General features: G+C 57.6%; 1 protein-coding gene across 4 annotated transcripts in view; it reads left to right on the plus strand.

The window, feature by feature from the left end:
• The window catches only part of LOC112640446 (CREB binding protein), a 126,630-nt gene extending 117,936 nt beyond the window's left edge, over positions 1–8,694 (plus strand). For all 4 annotated transcript variants that reach the window (XM_049110961.1, XM_025416705.3, XM_049110962.1 and 1 more), the window contains 3 exons: positions 1,832–1,993; positions 2,199–2,480; positions 4,023–8,694. In XM_049110961.1, coding sequence (XP_048966918.1) covers positions 1,832–1,993; positions 2,199–2,480; positions 4,023–6,170 — 2,592 coding nt within the window. In that variant the 3' untranslated portion in view covers positions 6,171–8,694. The remainder of the gene's footprint in view (positions 1–1,831; positions 1,994–2,198; positions 2,481–4,022) is intronic.
• The last annotated feature ends 3,182 nt before the right edge of the window (positions 8,695–11,876 follow it).

Consider the following 11,876-nt stretch of genomic DNA (forward strand, 5'->3'; position numbering starts at 1 on the left):
AGGGTCAGGGACTGGCTGCAGGGATGCCTGTTGTGCAGGTCGGGTCCTGAAAGCCAGAGGTCTGCAGCTTGCTTGGGTCCCTGGAGGAACCCAAGGGCTGTCCTTTGCCCACTTCCTTTGGCTGGGGCTCCTTAGAGGCAGGATCTGTCATCCGACAGCAGATAACCACACTCCTGAACGTCAGAGGATTTAGGTTTTGAAAAACTGTTCCACTGGGGTCTTTGGGAGGCTCCCAGAGATCCTGTTTACTTGCCGACCTTTGAAGGGTGGGCTGATTTTGAGTGGAAATGGGGAAGAGAGAGAGAGAGCACAGAGCTGGGCTGTGAGCTCAGGTCTGTCTCCATGTCCACTGCTGCCTACGCCTCAGATGGGAGGTGGCCTGAGTGAGAACACGAACTTGGGGCTCTGGGGCAGGGGATCACAGGAGGGAGAAGAAGGTCTGCGTCCGGATGGTGGAGCGGCCTCTGCCTCCATAGGGGCTCTGAGGCAGGACACAGGCCCCAGCTGGGTGTCCCGTCCTAGGAGGATGTGCCTGCCTCTGGCCTGGTGGCAGCACCCTTAGCCAGCCTTTGCCACATCAGGGATTTGCCTGTGGTGGAGAGATGTGACATTCTCCGGCGTCCAGTTCACAGAGGCAGCAGGCGGGTCCCACCGTGGAGACACCGTGGGACCCCGTGGCAGACAGGGCCTAGAGTTACGGACAGTATGTGGGCCGGACTCCTGCTTTGCCATTGGAAGTGTTCGTCCCTGGGGGAAGCGGGGGGGACGGGCTGGAGCGTCCCGTGTGTGACCCCAGCTCCATGGGGAGAACCACCGCAGTGGGGACACATAGGTACAACTCCTAGAAGAAAAACCAAAATGCTGGGGGGGGGGGAGCAAAAAAATATATATATGTATTTTAATTATTTGGCTATGTCTTCTGAACTTTGTGCAGTGATTGTATTTCTTTTACAACTTTTTAAAAGCATAGTTTTTAGAATGGTTTAAAGGCTGACAGAAAATGTGAGCAGATCTGTGGAGCTCTCAGACTGCCAGTCTCTCCCACTGCTGGCTTGCGCTCGCTCGCCCCCCCACTGACCGCTGCTGCTCACCTTGGCCCCTCTCTGGGGTTGTCAGGGTCCCTTGGGCACCACCCAGCTCTCAGCACCCAGAGTGTGTCTGTCTCTCCCTCTCTTTCCTCTTGTTGAGAACCAGGTTCTTCTGACCAGACCTGGTGAACGTTTCTACCCTGGCACCTAAATGACTCCAAGCCCAAGTTCTTTCCAGAGTAGGAGCGCTTGAACTGAGGGGCAAGAGCCGCTACAGCACTCGGGGTGGGTGGGAGCAAGGGCAAGGAGAGGTCTCCGCCTCGGGTAGCTCTGCCTGGGACATGGATAGGCCATTCTGGAAACTCTGCTCCTGCCCCCGCAGCAGCTTCTCTTGGCACCTTTCCCCTTCTTGTGTACAGTGGATATTTGGAACCGTCTGCAAGGCACAAAAAATCAGCGACTGAGCATTCAGGATGTGGCCTGGAGCGGCAGGGTCCAGTAGAGAGCAGGGAACTAGGAGAAATAGTTTGTACCCCCTCTATTGTCAGCACCCAAACTAGCATACCGGGTGTCTTCTCCTCTGAGAGGTGCCTGCTGTGTGGCTGTTACGGCGTGGGTGGGGTTTCCTTGACCTCCAGGTGTCCCCGCTGCAGCCCTGGCGCTGCTCGCATCCTCCGGGGCATCTCCTGACAGCGGCCTCCTGCCCTCGGCTGGGCCTCCTAGAGCTGTTGCGGGTTCCCCAGCCGAGCATCCAGTGAGGAAAGGAGGCCAGGCCCGTCTAGCAGCTTGGCATGTTGTTTTAGGGCAGCCAGGGCGACAGCAAGAATGCCAAGAAGAAGAACAACAAGAAAACCAATAAGAACAAAAGCAGTATCAGTCGAGCCAACAAGAAGAAGCCCAGCATGCCCAACGTGTCCAATGACTTGTCCCAGAAGCTGTATGCCACGATGGAGAAGCACAAAGAGGTAGAGCTGAGGGAGTGAGAGGGAGGGAGGAGGGAGTGCTGCTAGTGGTCCATGCGGGGGTGCCCCCCGGCTGCATGCAGATGCCTGACCCCAATGGCCCGGCTCAACCCCAGGGGTCCTGGTAGCCCTGGGCCTGCGGGGCCAGCCCCCCGTTGACACCACTGCCCCTGCTCTCCCTGTGGGCTGACGCCACTCTCCCCTGCAGGTCTTCTTTGTCATCCATCTGCACGCTGGGCCCGTCATCAACACACTGCCCCCCATCGTTGACCCTGACCCCCTGCTCAGCTGTGACCTCATGGATGGGCGTGACGCCTTCCTCACCCTCGCCAGAGACAAGCACTGGGAGTTCTCTTCCTTGCGTCGGTCCAAGTGGTCTACACTGTGCATGCTGGTGGAGCTGCACACCCAGGGCCAGGACCGCTTTGTCTACACCTGCAACGAGTGCAAGCACCACGTGGAGACACGCTGGCACTGCACCGTGTGCGAGGTAGGCCCGCACCCTCTCCTTCCCTTCAGGGAGTGTCTGCGGCTCACAGAACTTCTAGCCCTGCTGGCATGGCCCAAGATTGGGGTCTGCCGGTCACTCTCCAGCCCTCTCTGCCATCAGTGCATGAGCATTTCAGATTGAACCATGAAATGGTTGGGATTTTCCAGGGGGGGGCAAAATGACTACATGAAGAAGGTTTATCTACGTCCTGGTCCTCTTAGGGTCATTGTTGGTCATGAGGCTGGTGTTTTTTAGTTCACAAATAAGAGAATCCTAGTCGATGTGGGCTGTGCCGGCTGCAGGCTCAACAGCACACCTTCATTATAGGAAGGAAGGAGGCTTTCTCCCTTAGGGGCCATGGTATGGTCCCAACCCAACTAAGCCTGACAGCGGGGCCCTCAATGTGTGTGGCAGGAAGGGCTGGTCTTCCAGGGAAGCAAGAATGGGTAGGCTTCCTAGAGGAGGCAGTGTTTAACCTGACTTTTTCAGGAAGATATAATGACAAAGCACTTTTATTCTACTCCTTTTTTTTTTTTTGCCAATACCGGCTGTGTGTCAGGAGCATCCATGGGCCTTATGGTCCAGGGTAGGAGCAGGAAGGAGGCGCTGCCTGTGCTTCAGCTCTACCAGGATCCTAACCTTTATTCCTGCCTCAAATTCTAGCCTTGCCGAGAAGCTGACAATGTCCTGTTCTGGTGGACCCCATGGTTGCACACGCTGGCTTCCTCTGCAGAGGTCTTGGCCCCTGTGTGAAGGGGTGTGGCCTCTCCTTTCCCCAGTTGGGTCCCTCCCCATCTCCCCCTACAGATAGTCACACACTCCCATCCCCCACCCAGTCCTCACCTTGCTGGAGTCCACATTCAGAATGGTTCCCAGAGTCACAGTCCATAGGAGCAGCTCTGTGATCTTGGGTTGAGGGGGTAGATAGGGCCTCATAATGCTTTTGTCTTTATTTGTCACTTTTTGTAGCCTTCTTTTGTCCTCTGTCACTTCCCACTGTTGGGATCTTCATGTCTTTTTGGAAAAAAAGTTGGTCCCAGTCATAGGGTTTCCTTCTCCAGGCCTGGCACACAGTAGTCTGTCTCCAGATACAAGCAACTTTTAAGAAACCTGTGAACACACATTTTTTCATTGTGGTTTGAGCCCAGGGACTGTCTTCCGGTCAAGGCCTTTGGGCCACCCTGCAGAGTTCTGGGGATGCACTAGAGCACCCAGCAGCCCCAGAGAGCAGGGCCCGGTTTCTAGAAACCCAGCCAGTGGCACTTCAGTGAGCTTGGGAGCAACCATCAGGCTTCCCGGGCCAGGTATGGGAGCAGGACCCTGTGGGTCTGGGTGTCATTGCCCAGCAGCAGAGGAAGGAAGGAGAGGGGACACATGTCAAGCAACACGCTCAAGAGCCCGTGAGACTGTAGGACTGGGAGGGGCAGGGTGAGGTGTGAGGCTCCAGGGGTAGCTGTATGGTGTCTGTCAGCCTCTGCCAGCCATCTGGTCACGCGAGGCCCCGTGTGCTGACCACAGCTTGTGCCCTGTGCTTGTCCACAGGACTACGACCTTTGCATCAACTGCTACAACACGAAGAGCCATGCCCACAAGATGGTGAAGTGGGGGCTGGGCCTGGACGACGAGGGCGGCAGCCAGGGCGAGCCACAGTCCAAGAGCCCCCAGGAGTCACGGCGCCTGAGCATCCAGCGCTGCATCCAGTCCCTGGTGCACGCCTGCCAGTGCCGCAACGCCAACTGCTCGCTGCCGTCCTGCCAGAAGATGAAGCGGGTGGTACAGCACACCAAGGGCTGCAAACGCAAGACCAACGGGGGCTGCCCGGTGTGCAAGCAGCTCATCGCCCTCTGCTGCTACCACGCCAAACACTGCCAAGAAAACAAATGCCCAGTGCCCTTCTGCCTCAACATCAAACACAAGCTCCGCCAGCAGCAGATCCAGCACCGCCTGCAGCAAGCTCAGCTCATGCGCCGGCGGATGGCCACCATGAACACCCGCAATGTGCCTCAGCAGAGTCTGCCTTCCCCTACCTCAGCTCCGCCTGGGACCCCCACGCAGCAGCCCAGCACACCCCAGACGCCGCAGCCCCCAGCCCAGCCCCAGCCCTCGCCCGTGAGCATGTCACCAGCTGGCTTCCCCAGTGTGGCCCGGACTCAGCCCCCCACCACGGTGTCCACCGGGAAGCCCACCAACCAGGTGCCGGCCCCGCCGCCCCCTGCCCAGCCCCCACCGGCCGCGGTGGAAGCGGCCCGGCAGATTGAGCGTGAGGCTCAGCAGCAGCAGCACCTGTACCGGGTGAACATCAACAATGGCATGCCCCCAGGGCGCCCAGGCATGGTGACCCCGGTGAGCCAGATGGCCCCCGTGGGCCTGAATGTGCCCCGTCCCAACCAGGTCAGCGGGCCTGTCATGCCCAATCTGCCGCCCGGGCAGTGGCAGCAGGCGCCCATCCCCCAGCAGCAGCCGATGCCAGGCATGCCGCGGCCGGTGATGTCCATGCAGGCCCAGCCAGCTGTCGCCGGGCCACGGATGTCTGGCGTGCAGCCACCGCCTCGGAGCATCTCGCCCGGCGCCCTGCAGGACCTGCTGCGGACCCTGAAGTCGCCCAGCTCCCCGCAGCAGCAGCAGCAGGTGCTCAACATCCTCAAGTCCAACCCTCAGCTGATGGCGGCCTTTATCAAGCAGCGCACAGCCAAGTACGTGGCCAGTCAGCCTGGCCTGCAGCCCCAGCCCGGTCTGCAGCCCCAGCCCAGCCTACAGGCCCAGCCCAGCCTGCACCAGCAGCCCGGCCTACAAAACCTGAACGCCATTCAAGCCGGCGGGCCCCGGCCCGGCGTGCCCCCGCAGCAGCAGGCGATGGGAGGCCTGAACCCCCAGGGCCAGGCCCTGAACATCATGAACCCGGGCCACAACCCCAGCATGGCGAGCATGAACCCACAGTACAGGGAGATGCTCCGGAGGCAGCTGCTCCAGCAGCAGCAGCAGCAGCAGCAGCAGCAACAGCAGCAGCAGCAGGGCAGTGCGGGCATGGCTGGGGGCATGGCCGGGCATGGCCAGTTCCAGCAGCCCCAAGGACCTGGAGGCTACCCCCCAGCCATGCAGCAGCAGCGGATGCAGCAGCACCTCCCCATCCAGGGCAGCTCCATGGGCCAGATGGCGGCTCAGATGGGACAGCTCAGCCAAATGGGGCAGCCGGGGCTGGGGGCAGACAGCACCCCCAACATCCAGCAGGCCCTGCAGCAGCGGATTCTGCAGCAGCAGCAGATGAAGCAGCAGATCGGGTCCCCGGGCCAGCCGAACCCCATGAGCCCCCAGCAGCACATGCTCTCAGGACAGCCGCAGGCCTCGCACCTCCCCGGCCAGCAGATGGCCACATCCCTCAGTAGCCAGGTGCGGTCTCCGGCCCCTGTCCAGTCTCCGCGGCCCCAGTCCCAGCCTCCACATTCCAGCCCGTCGCCACGGATACAGCCCCAGCCTTCGCCACACCATGTGTCGCCCCAGACTGGTTCCCCCCACCCAGGACTCGCAGTCACCATGGCCAGCTCCATAGATCAGGGACACTTGGGGAACCCCGAACAGAGTGCAATGCTCCCACAGCTGAACACCCCCAACAGGAGTGCGTTGTCCAGTGAGCTGTCCCTGGTCGGCGACACTACAGGAGACACCCTAGAAAAGTTTGTGGAGGGTTTGTAGCATTGTGAGAGCATCGCTTTTTTTTTCCCCCCCTTTCATGTTCTTGGACCTTTTGTACTGAAATCCAGACATCTAGGCTCTTTTTATCCCTAGATGGAACTGCTACTTCCAAACCATGGAAGGGTAGATTGCTGTTTAAAGAAACAATACAAAGAATATATTTTTTTGTTAAAAACCAGTTGATTTAAATATCTGGTCTCTCTCTCTCTCTCTTTTTGTTTTTGTTTTTTGTTTTTTTTTTGTTTTGGGGGGAGGGGGGTTTTGTTTGATTCTTTTTGTCGTCATTGGTGACTCATGCCTTTTTTTAATGGGAAAAACAAGTTCATTATATTCATATTTTTTATTTGTATTTTCAAGACTTTAAACATTTATGTTTAAAAGTGAGAAGAAAAATAATATTCAGAAACTGATTCTTGAAATAATGCAAGCTTATAATGTATCCCGATAACTTTCTGATGTTGCGGGAAGATTTTTTCTATAGTGAACTCTGTGGGCGTTCTCCAAGTATTACCCCTGGACGATAGGAATTGGCTCCTGCGTGCACACACGTACACACCCACACACACATCTATCTATACATACTGGCTTAAGCCAAACTCTTGTCTTGCAGATGTAGAAATTGTTGCTTTGTTTCTCTGATAAAACTGGTTTTAGACAAAAAATAGGGATGATCACTCTCTTAGACCATGCTAATGTTAATAGAGAAGAAGCATTCTTTTCTTTCTTCTATGTGAAACTTGAAATGAGGAAAAGCAATTCTAGTGTAAATCATGCAAGCGCTATAATTACTATAAATAAGAAAATTCAAGAAGATTCAATCACTGTATAGAATGGTAAAGTACCAACTCATTTCTTATATCATATTGTTAAATAAACTGTGTGCAACAGACAAAAAGGGTGGTCCTTCTTGAATTCATGTACATGGTATTAACACTTAGTGTTCGGGGTTTTTTGTTATGAAAATGCTGTTTTCAACATTGTATTTGGACTATGCATGTGTTTTTTCCCCCATTGTATATAAAGTACCGCTTAAAATTGATATAAATTACTGAAGTTTTTAACATGTATTCTGTTCTTTAAGATCCCTGTAAGAATGTTTAAGGTTTTTATTTATTTATATATATTTTTGGAGTCTGTTCTTTGTAAGACATGATTCTGGTGGATTGCTCACAGAGGAGAGGCGGGGACGACGGTCATGGTGGCCATGTGGGTGGTGGCCAGGCTCAGCCAAGGCCTGGATGGTTCTCTTTCCAGGAACTGAGATGGTCAAGTTCACTGATGGCCTCAGATTCAGTGCTCCGCGGGGAACTTCACCCACAGAGATAGGGCTGCAGATGGGTCTGAAGCAGCACGTTGCCTCCTGTCCTCCTCCTGCCCTAAGCCTCGAAAACCCAGAGTAGGAATGGTTCCTGCACTTGTTTTCAGCAGCATCCCCTCCCCTTACCTATACGCAAATCCCAGAATTGGTGTAAAATGTGCTCCAGGGATTGGAGGTGTTTCCTGATTGCCCCACAAATCCTGTGCTCCATAGGAGAGGACACACAGTGCAGGGCGTTCTGCTGGGGGCCTCCGATGCCCAGCCCAGCATCATTCTTCACCCTCTAAAAACAGGGCGGTGCCTGTGAGGGCAGCAATGTGGTGAAAGCCCTCCAGCTTCCAGGGACGGACGCATGGCCACATGGTCCCACAGCACCCCGCCCTGGGGAGCATGGAAGTGTGCTCTCTAGTCCGCAGCACCCCTCCCCTACAAGCACAAGTGACTCTTGTATCCCTGGTCCCCCAGCCTGGGGCGGGGCAGGGGGCAGTTGTGGTGGCATATGGAGAACTCCTGGCCCAAATAGTTTCCCTGTTGGCCCTGTATTCACAGAGATAATTTCAGAATCCTTGGTTTGAGAATCTAAATTTGAAGAAACAAAAAGAAAACAGATTCTAGCACAGAGCTTCAAATATTGAGTTTTAACATAGGTGAAGCCAGATAATAAGGCCGTCACTAGCATTGCCAACCAATTCCCATTTCTACCACATCCCCAGAAGGGAAAGCAGGGCCACGGCCCTCCAGTGGCCATCCGGCCGTCCTTACTCTGCTTGCTTCTCGAATCTGGGACCCTCCCGAATCGCCCTCTCCACTGAGTCCGAGGCCGCGTGCAGACAGAAGGGGTGAGGTGTCTGGGGCCCTGGAGGAGCGGCTCCAGCCCTGTACTCGTGTGGCGCAGCCATTTCATGTGGCCGGTGGGGGGCATCTTTCTCAGGTCGTCCTGGGATCCAAAACTGTACAGATCTCATCTTTTTGGAGTCGATGTCCTGTGTAATCCGCCAAGGGATGCGGCCGAGGGTGTGGTCTGGGGGTGCTGACCCTGCCCTCGGCGTAAGGAGATTTCTGTAAGAGCTGGGAAGCCCTGGCGCTGCGTCTCATGCTGTATACTTAAGAGGAGAAGAAAAAAGTCCTATATTTGTGATCAAAAAGAGGAAACTTGAAATGTGCTGGTGTTTATAATAAAAGCTGGTAAAACTGCTTGGATTCAAAGATGGTCCCAGTTGGCTAACGACCCTGAGAATGCGCTTAGCGAGCCAGTGTTCGCAAGCCCCAAGGGTCCCGGTTGAGCGTGCCTAGTCCGTGTGTTCGATTACGTTTCTGAGAACTCGGCCTGTTAAAAACGGGTAGGATGCAATGTCCAGCGGAAGCGGTGGAGCGCCTTCGGCTTCTGGGATGTCAGGCTGAAGACGGCGCTCTCCCCTCCTGTCGCTGACTGCTCCGAAGTGGAACCAAAGATCCCGTCCAAACCAGAACGTGCTTGTCGCCCTGCTGCTCTGCACAGGCCGGTGTTCCCGTGTGGGAGCGGACGCGCTTCACCCAAGGAGCCCCCGGCAGGGACGCCCTGTATCACTGCGCCGCCTCCGGTGGCCTCTCGTGCCAAGCCGGGGCCAGGGTGACGGGTCGCTCGTGGAACGTAAGTGATCGTAGCCCGCGGGCTAAAGGACAGAACGGAACCGCGCTGAGTGGACCAGAAGCAGGCGGTGCCCGCTCGGGGATTTCCCGGGCTCCGGCCAAGGCTCTAGGGTCCCGGGCACACCGGCCACGGGGCCGGGGCGCGGGCTCCCATTTTCGGGGGTTGAGAGGCAGGCGGGACGCTGCTCGCGGGACGTGAGGCCTGGGGCGTCCGGGGGGCTGGCGCGGCCACGGCGGGGCAGCAGCACCCAGGAGCCTGGGCCATAGCGAGCTCGGCTCTGCCCGCCCTCCCAGGTGCCCTGGAAGGCGTCAGGGCGCCGCGGCCTCGGACCTGAGGCAGGAGGCCGGGGAGGGGACCTGGCCGGGCAGGTGGGGGCCGTCCAGCCCGAGCTGCGCTGCGCACTGTGGGGCCCACGCCCGCTGTCCTCCGGCCCGGCTCCGCAGGCCCGGCCTGGTCTCCCTTGGGGCTACATTGGCCGGGGGGGGGGGGGGGGGGGGGCCGAACACCCCCTGGCACACAGGAGGCGGTGTCCAAGGCCTCCCAGGTCCGGGTGGGACTGGCCCTGTCCGGGTGGGGCCCGCCAGCCCAGCGCCTCGAGGGGGCAGTTACTGAAGCGGCCTTACGCTCTGGGCCCGGGACCAGGGCTCTGGGCCAGCGATGAGAAAGCCTCTCACAAACTGATGCTGAGGTTGCCTGGGTGGCTCAGTCGGGTAAGCATCTACCTTTGGCTTGGGTACCCCAGGGTCCTGGGATCGGCCCCCACATTGGGCTCCAAGCTCTCCTGGGGGCCTACTTCTTCTCTCCCCTGCTCATGCTCTCTCTCTCTCAAATAAATAAAATATTTTTTAAAAATAAACATGTTTAAAGTAGTCCTATAGAGGTATGTCAACAGAGTCCAAGCCTGAAGATCCTCAAGGCCTGTAGTGATGTGTAGAGACTGTTCCAGGTGAGGGTGGTCCTTTAGGGAAACCTCCAGAGAGGACATCCTTGGAAGGATGGCGAGGGGCTGTGGCAGGGTTCCCTGCGCCAGGACCCACCCTGTGTCTCTGACCCCACCCAGGACCCCTCACATCTGGCACAGGTTTGGGGGCCTCAGAACGGGAAGCGTTGCTTCATGTGCTGCCACGAGTTGAGCATCTGGAGGCAGGGCGGTCGGGGGTCCAGACCAAAGCTGGGAGGTGCAGAGAAAGGCAGCAGGTTCCATTGAGGAGGCCTGGCTTCCACGCAGGAGGCAACCAGAGGCCTGGTGTTCGGCTGCCAGAACTGGCATCCCTTGGGAGGGCCAGGTCCCCACATAGGGGACCCCTGAGCTTCTGGTGAGGCCGGTTCTCACTGTTCCCGCCCTCTAGCCACTTGAGTTCTGGTCTCTGGTTTCCTGGGTGAGGAAGAGGGATTCTCTCGTGGGGGGGAGGTCAGCAAGTGTGAGAAATGACAGGAAAGACGTGAGTGGGTCCCAAGCCGAGGCCCCCTTGCCTCCAGAACAGGTGATTTCGGGGGCGCACCCCTGCTATCCAGTTGACGGGGAAACAAGCAGGCCTGGTGCAAGCCCTGAGTTTGCTCCCTCAGCCACCTGCTGAGCACATCCGAGCCGCCGCCGTCCAGCCCTTGGAGAGCGGAGGGGAAGGGCGACGTGGTGCCGGGGCTCAAAGGGGGCACCGATCCCAGTTCGCGCTGGGAGCGAGGAGGTGTCTCCGGGTCGGGGCGGCACCCTCTCCGGACGGCCCAGTGGGGATCTTGCCGACACCCTGGCATCGTGGCCTGCGCCGGGCGGGCGGGCAAGCTGCTGAGTTCCTGAGGAGCTCCCAGGTGAGGCCCGGGCCTCAGTCTACACGCGGAGCAGCGAGGCCCAAGGGGGCCAAGAACAACCATCTTGACTTTGAAATTGCCTTGTCTTTTTTTTTTTTTTTTTTTTAATCTCAACTCCCAACACCCAGGGCACCTGGATAGCTCAGTCGGTGAAGCATGTCTTTGGCTCAGGTCATGATCCGAGTCCTGGGATGGAGCCCTGTGTCAGGAATCCCTGCTCAGCGGAGAGTCTGCTGCTCCCTCTGCCTCCGCCTCTGTGTGCGCTCGCGCGCGTGCGCGTGCTCTCTCTCTCTCTCTCTCTCAAATCTCTCAAAGAAAAATAATCTCAACACCCAACGTAGGGCTCGAACCCACAACCCCAAGCATCACATATTCCACCAACGGAGCCCCGAAACTGCCTTAGTCCTAATGTTCACGATAGATGGTTTTTAGAGAGGGGGTTTGCTCAAGTGGCTCTGTGGCCTCCTTCACAGCATTCGCTCTGAGCTGGCACCTTCCAACCCCTTCTGTCCTCCGATCCCTGAATGAGCGCCTGGCAGGCCCACTGGCAGCCGAGGTCCCCTGGACGGACAGGAGCTAGGGCAGGACCCAGGGCACAGGGAGGTTCAGGAAGATGTCCTGTGAGGTACGTTTGTAAACCTGCAGACCGTGGGCAAAACAGACATGGGGATCCCACCGTGCTTGCTCTTCCACAAAAGCAGCGCCGGGTCCCTGGGCGATGGGAAAGCGCTTGTGCTGGTTCTCTGCACCGGTGGCGCAAGTGCTGGGGTCAGGCCCGTCCTGTCTCCTGGACCACTCGGAAGACACCGGCTGCCCTGTGCCTGGGGACATTTCCACCCTGCCCTCCGATACCCCATCGGACCAGAGGATCCTGAGCGAGGGGGCCCTCTTCGTACCCGAAGGGACGTGGTCTTGGTGAGGGGAGCTCCGTGAAAGCCACCAACCTGCTGGG

The sequence above is a fragment of the Canis lupus genome, chromosome 6, assembly GCF_003254725.2.
Source record: "Canis lupus dingo isolate Sandy chromosome 6, ASM325472v2, whole genome shotgun sequence".
Lineage (NCBI taxonomy): Eukaryota > Metazoa > Chordata > Mammalia > Carnivora > Canidae > Canis > Canis lupus.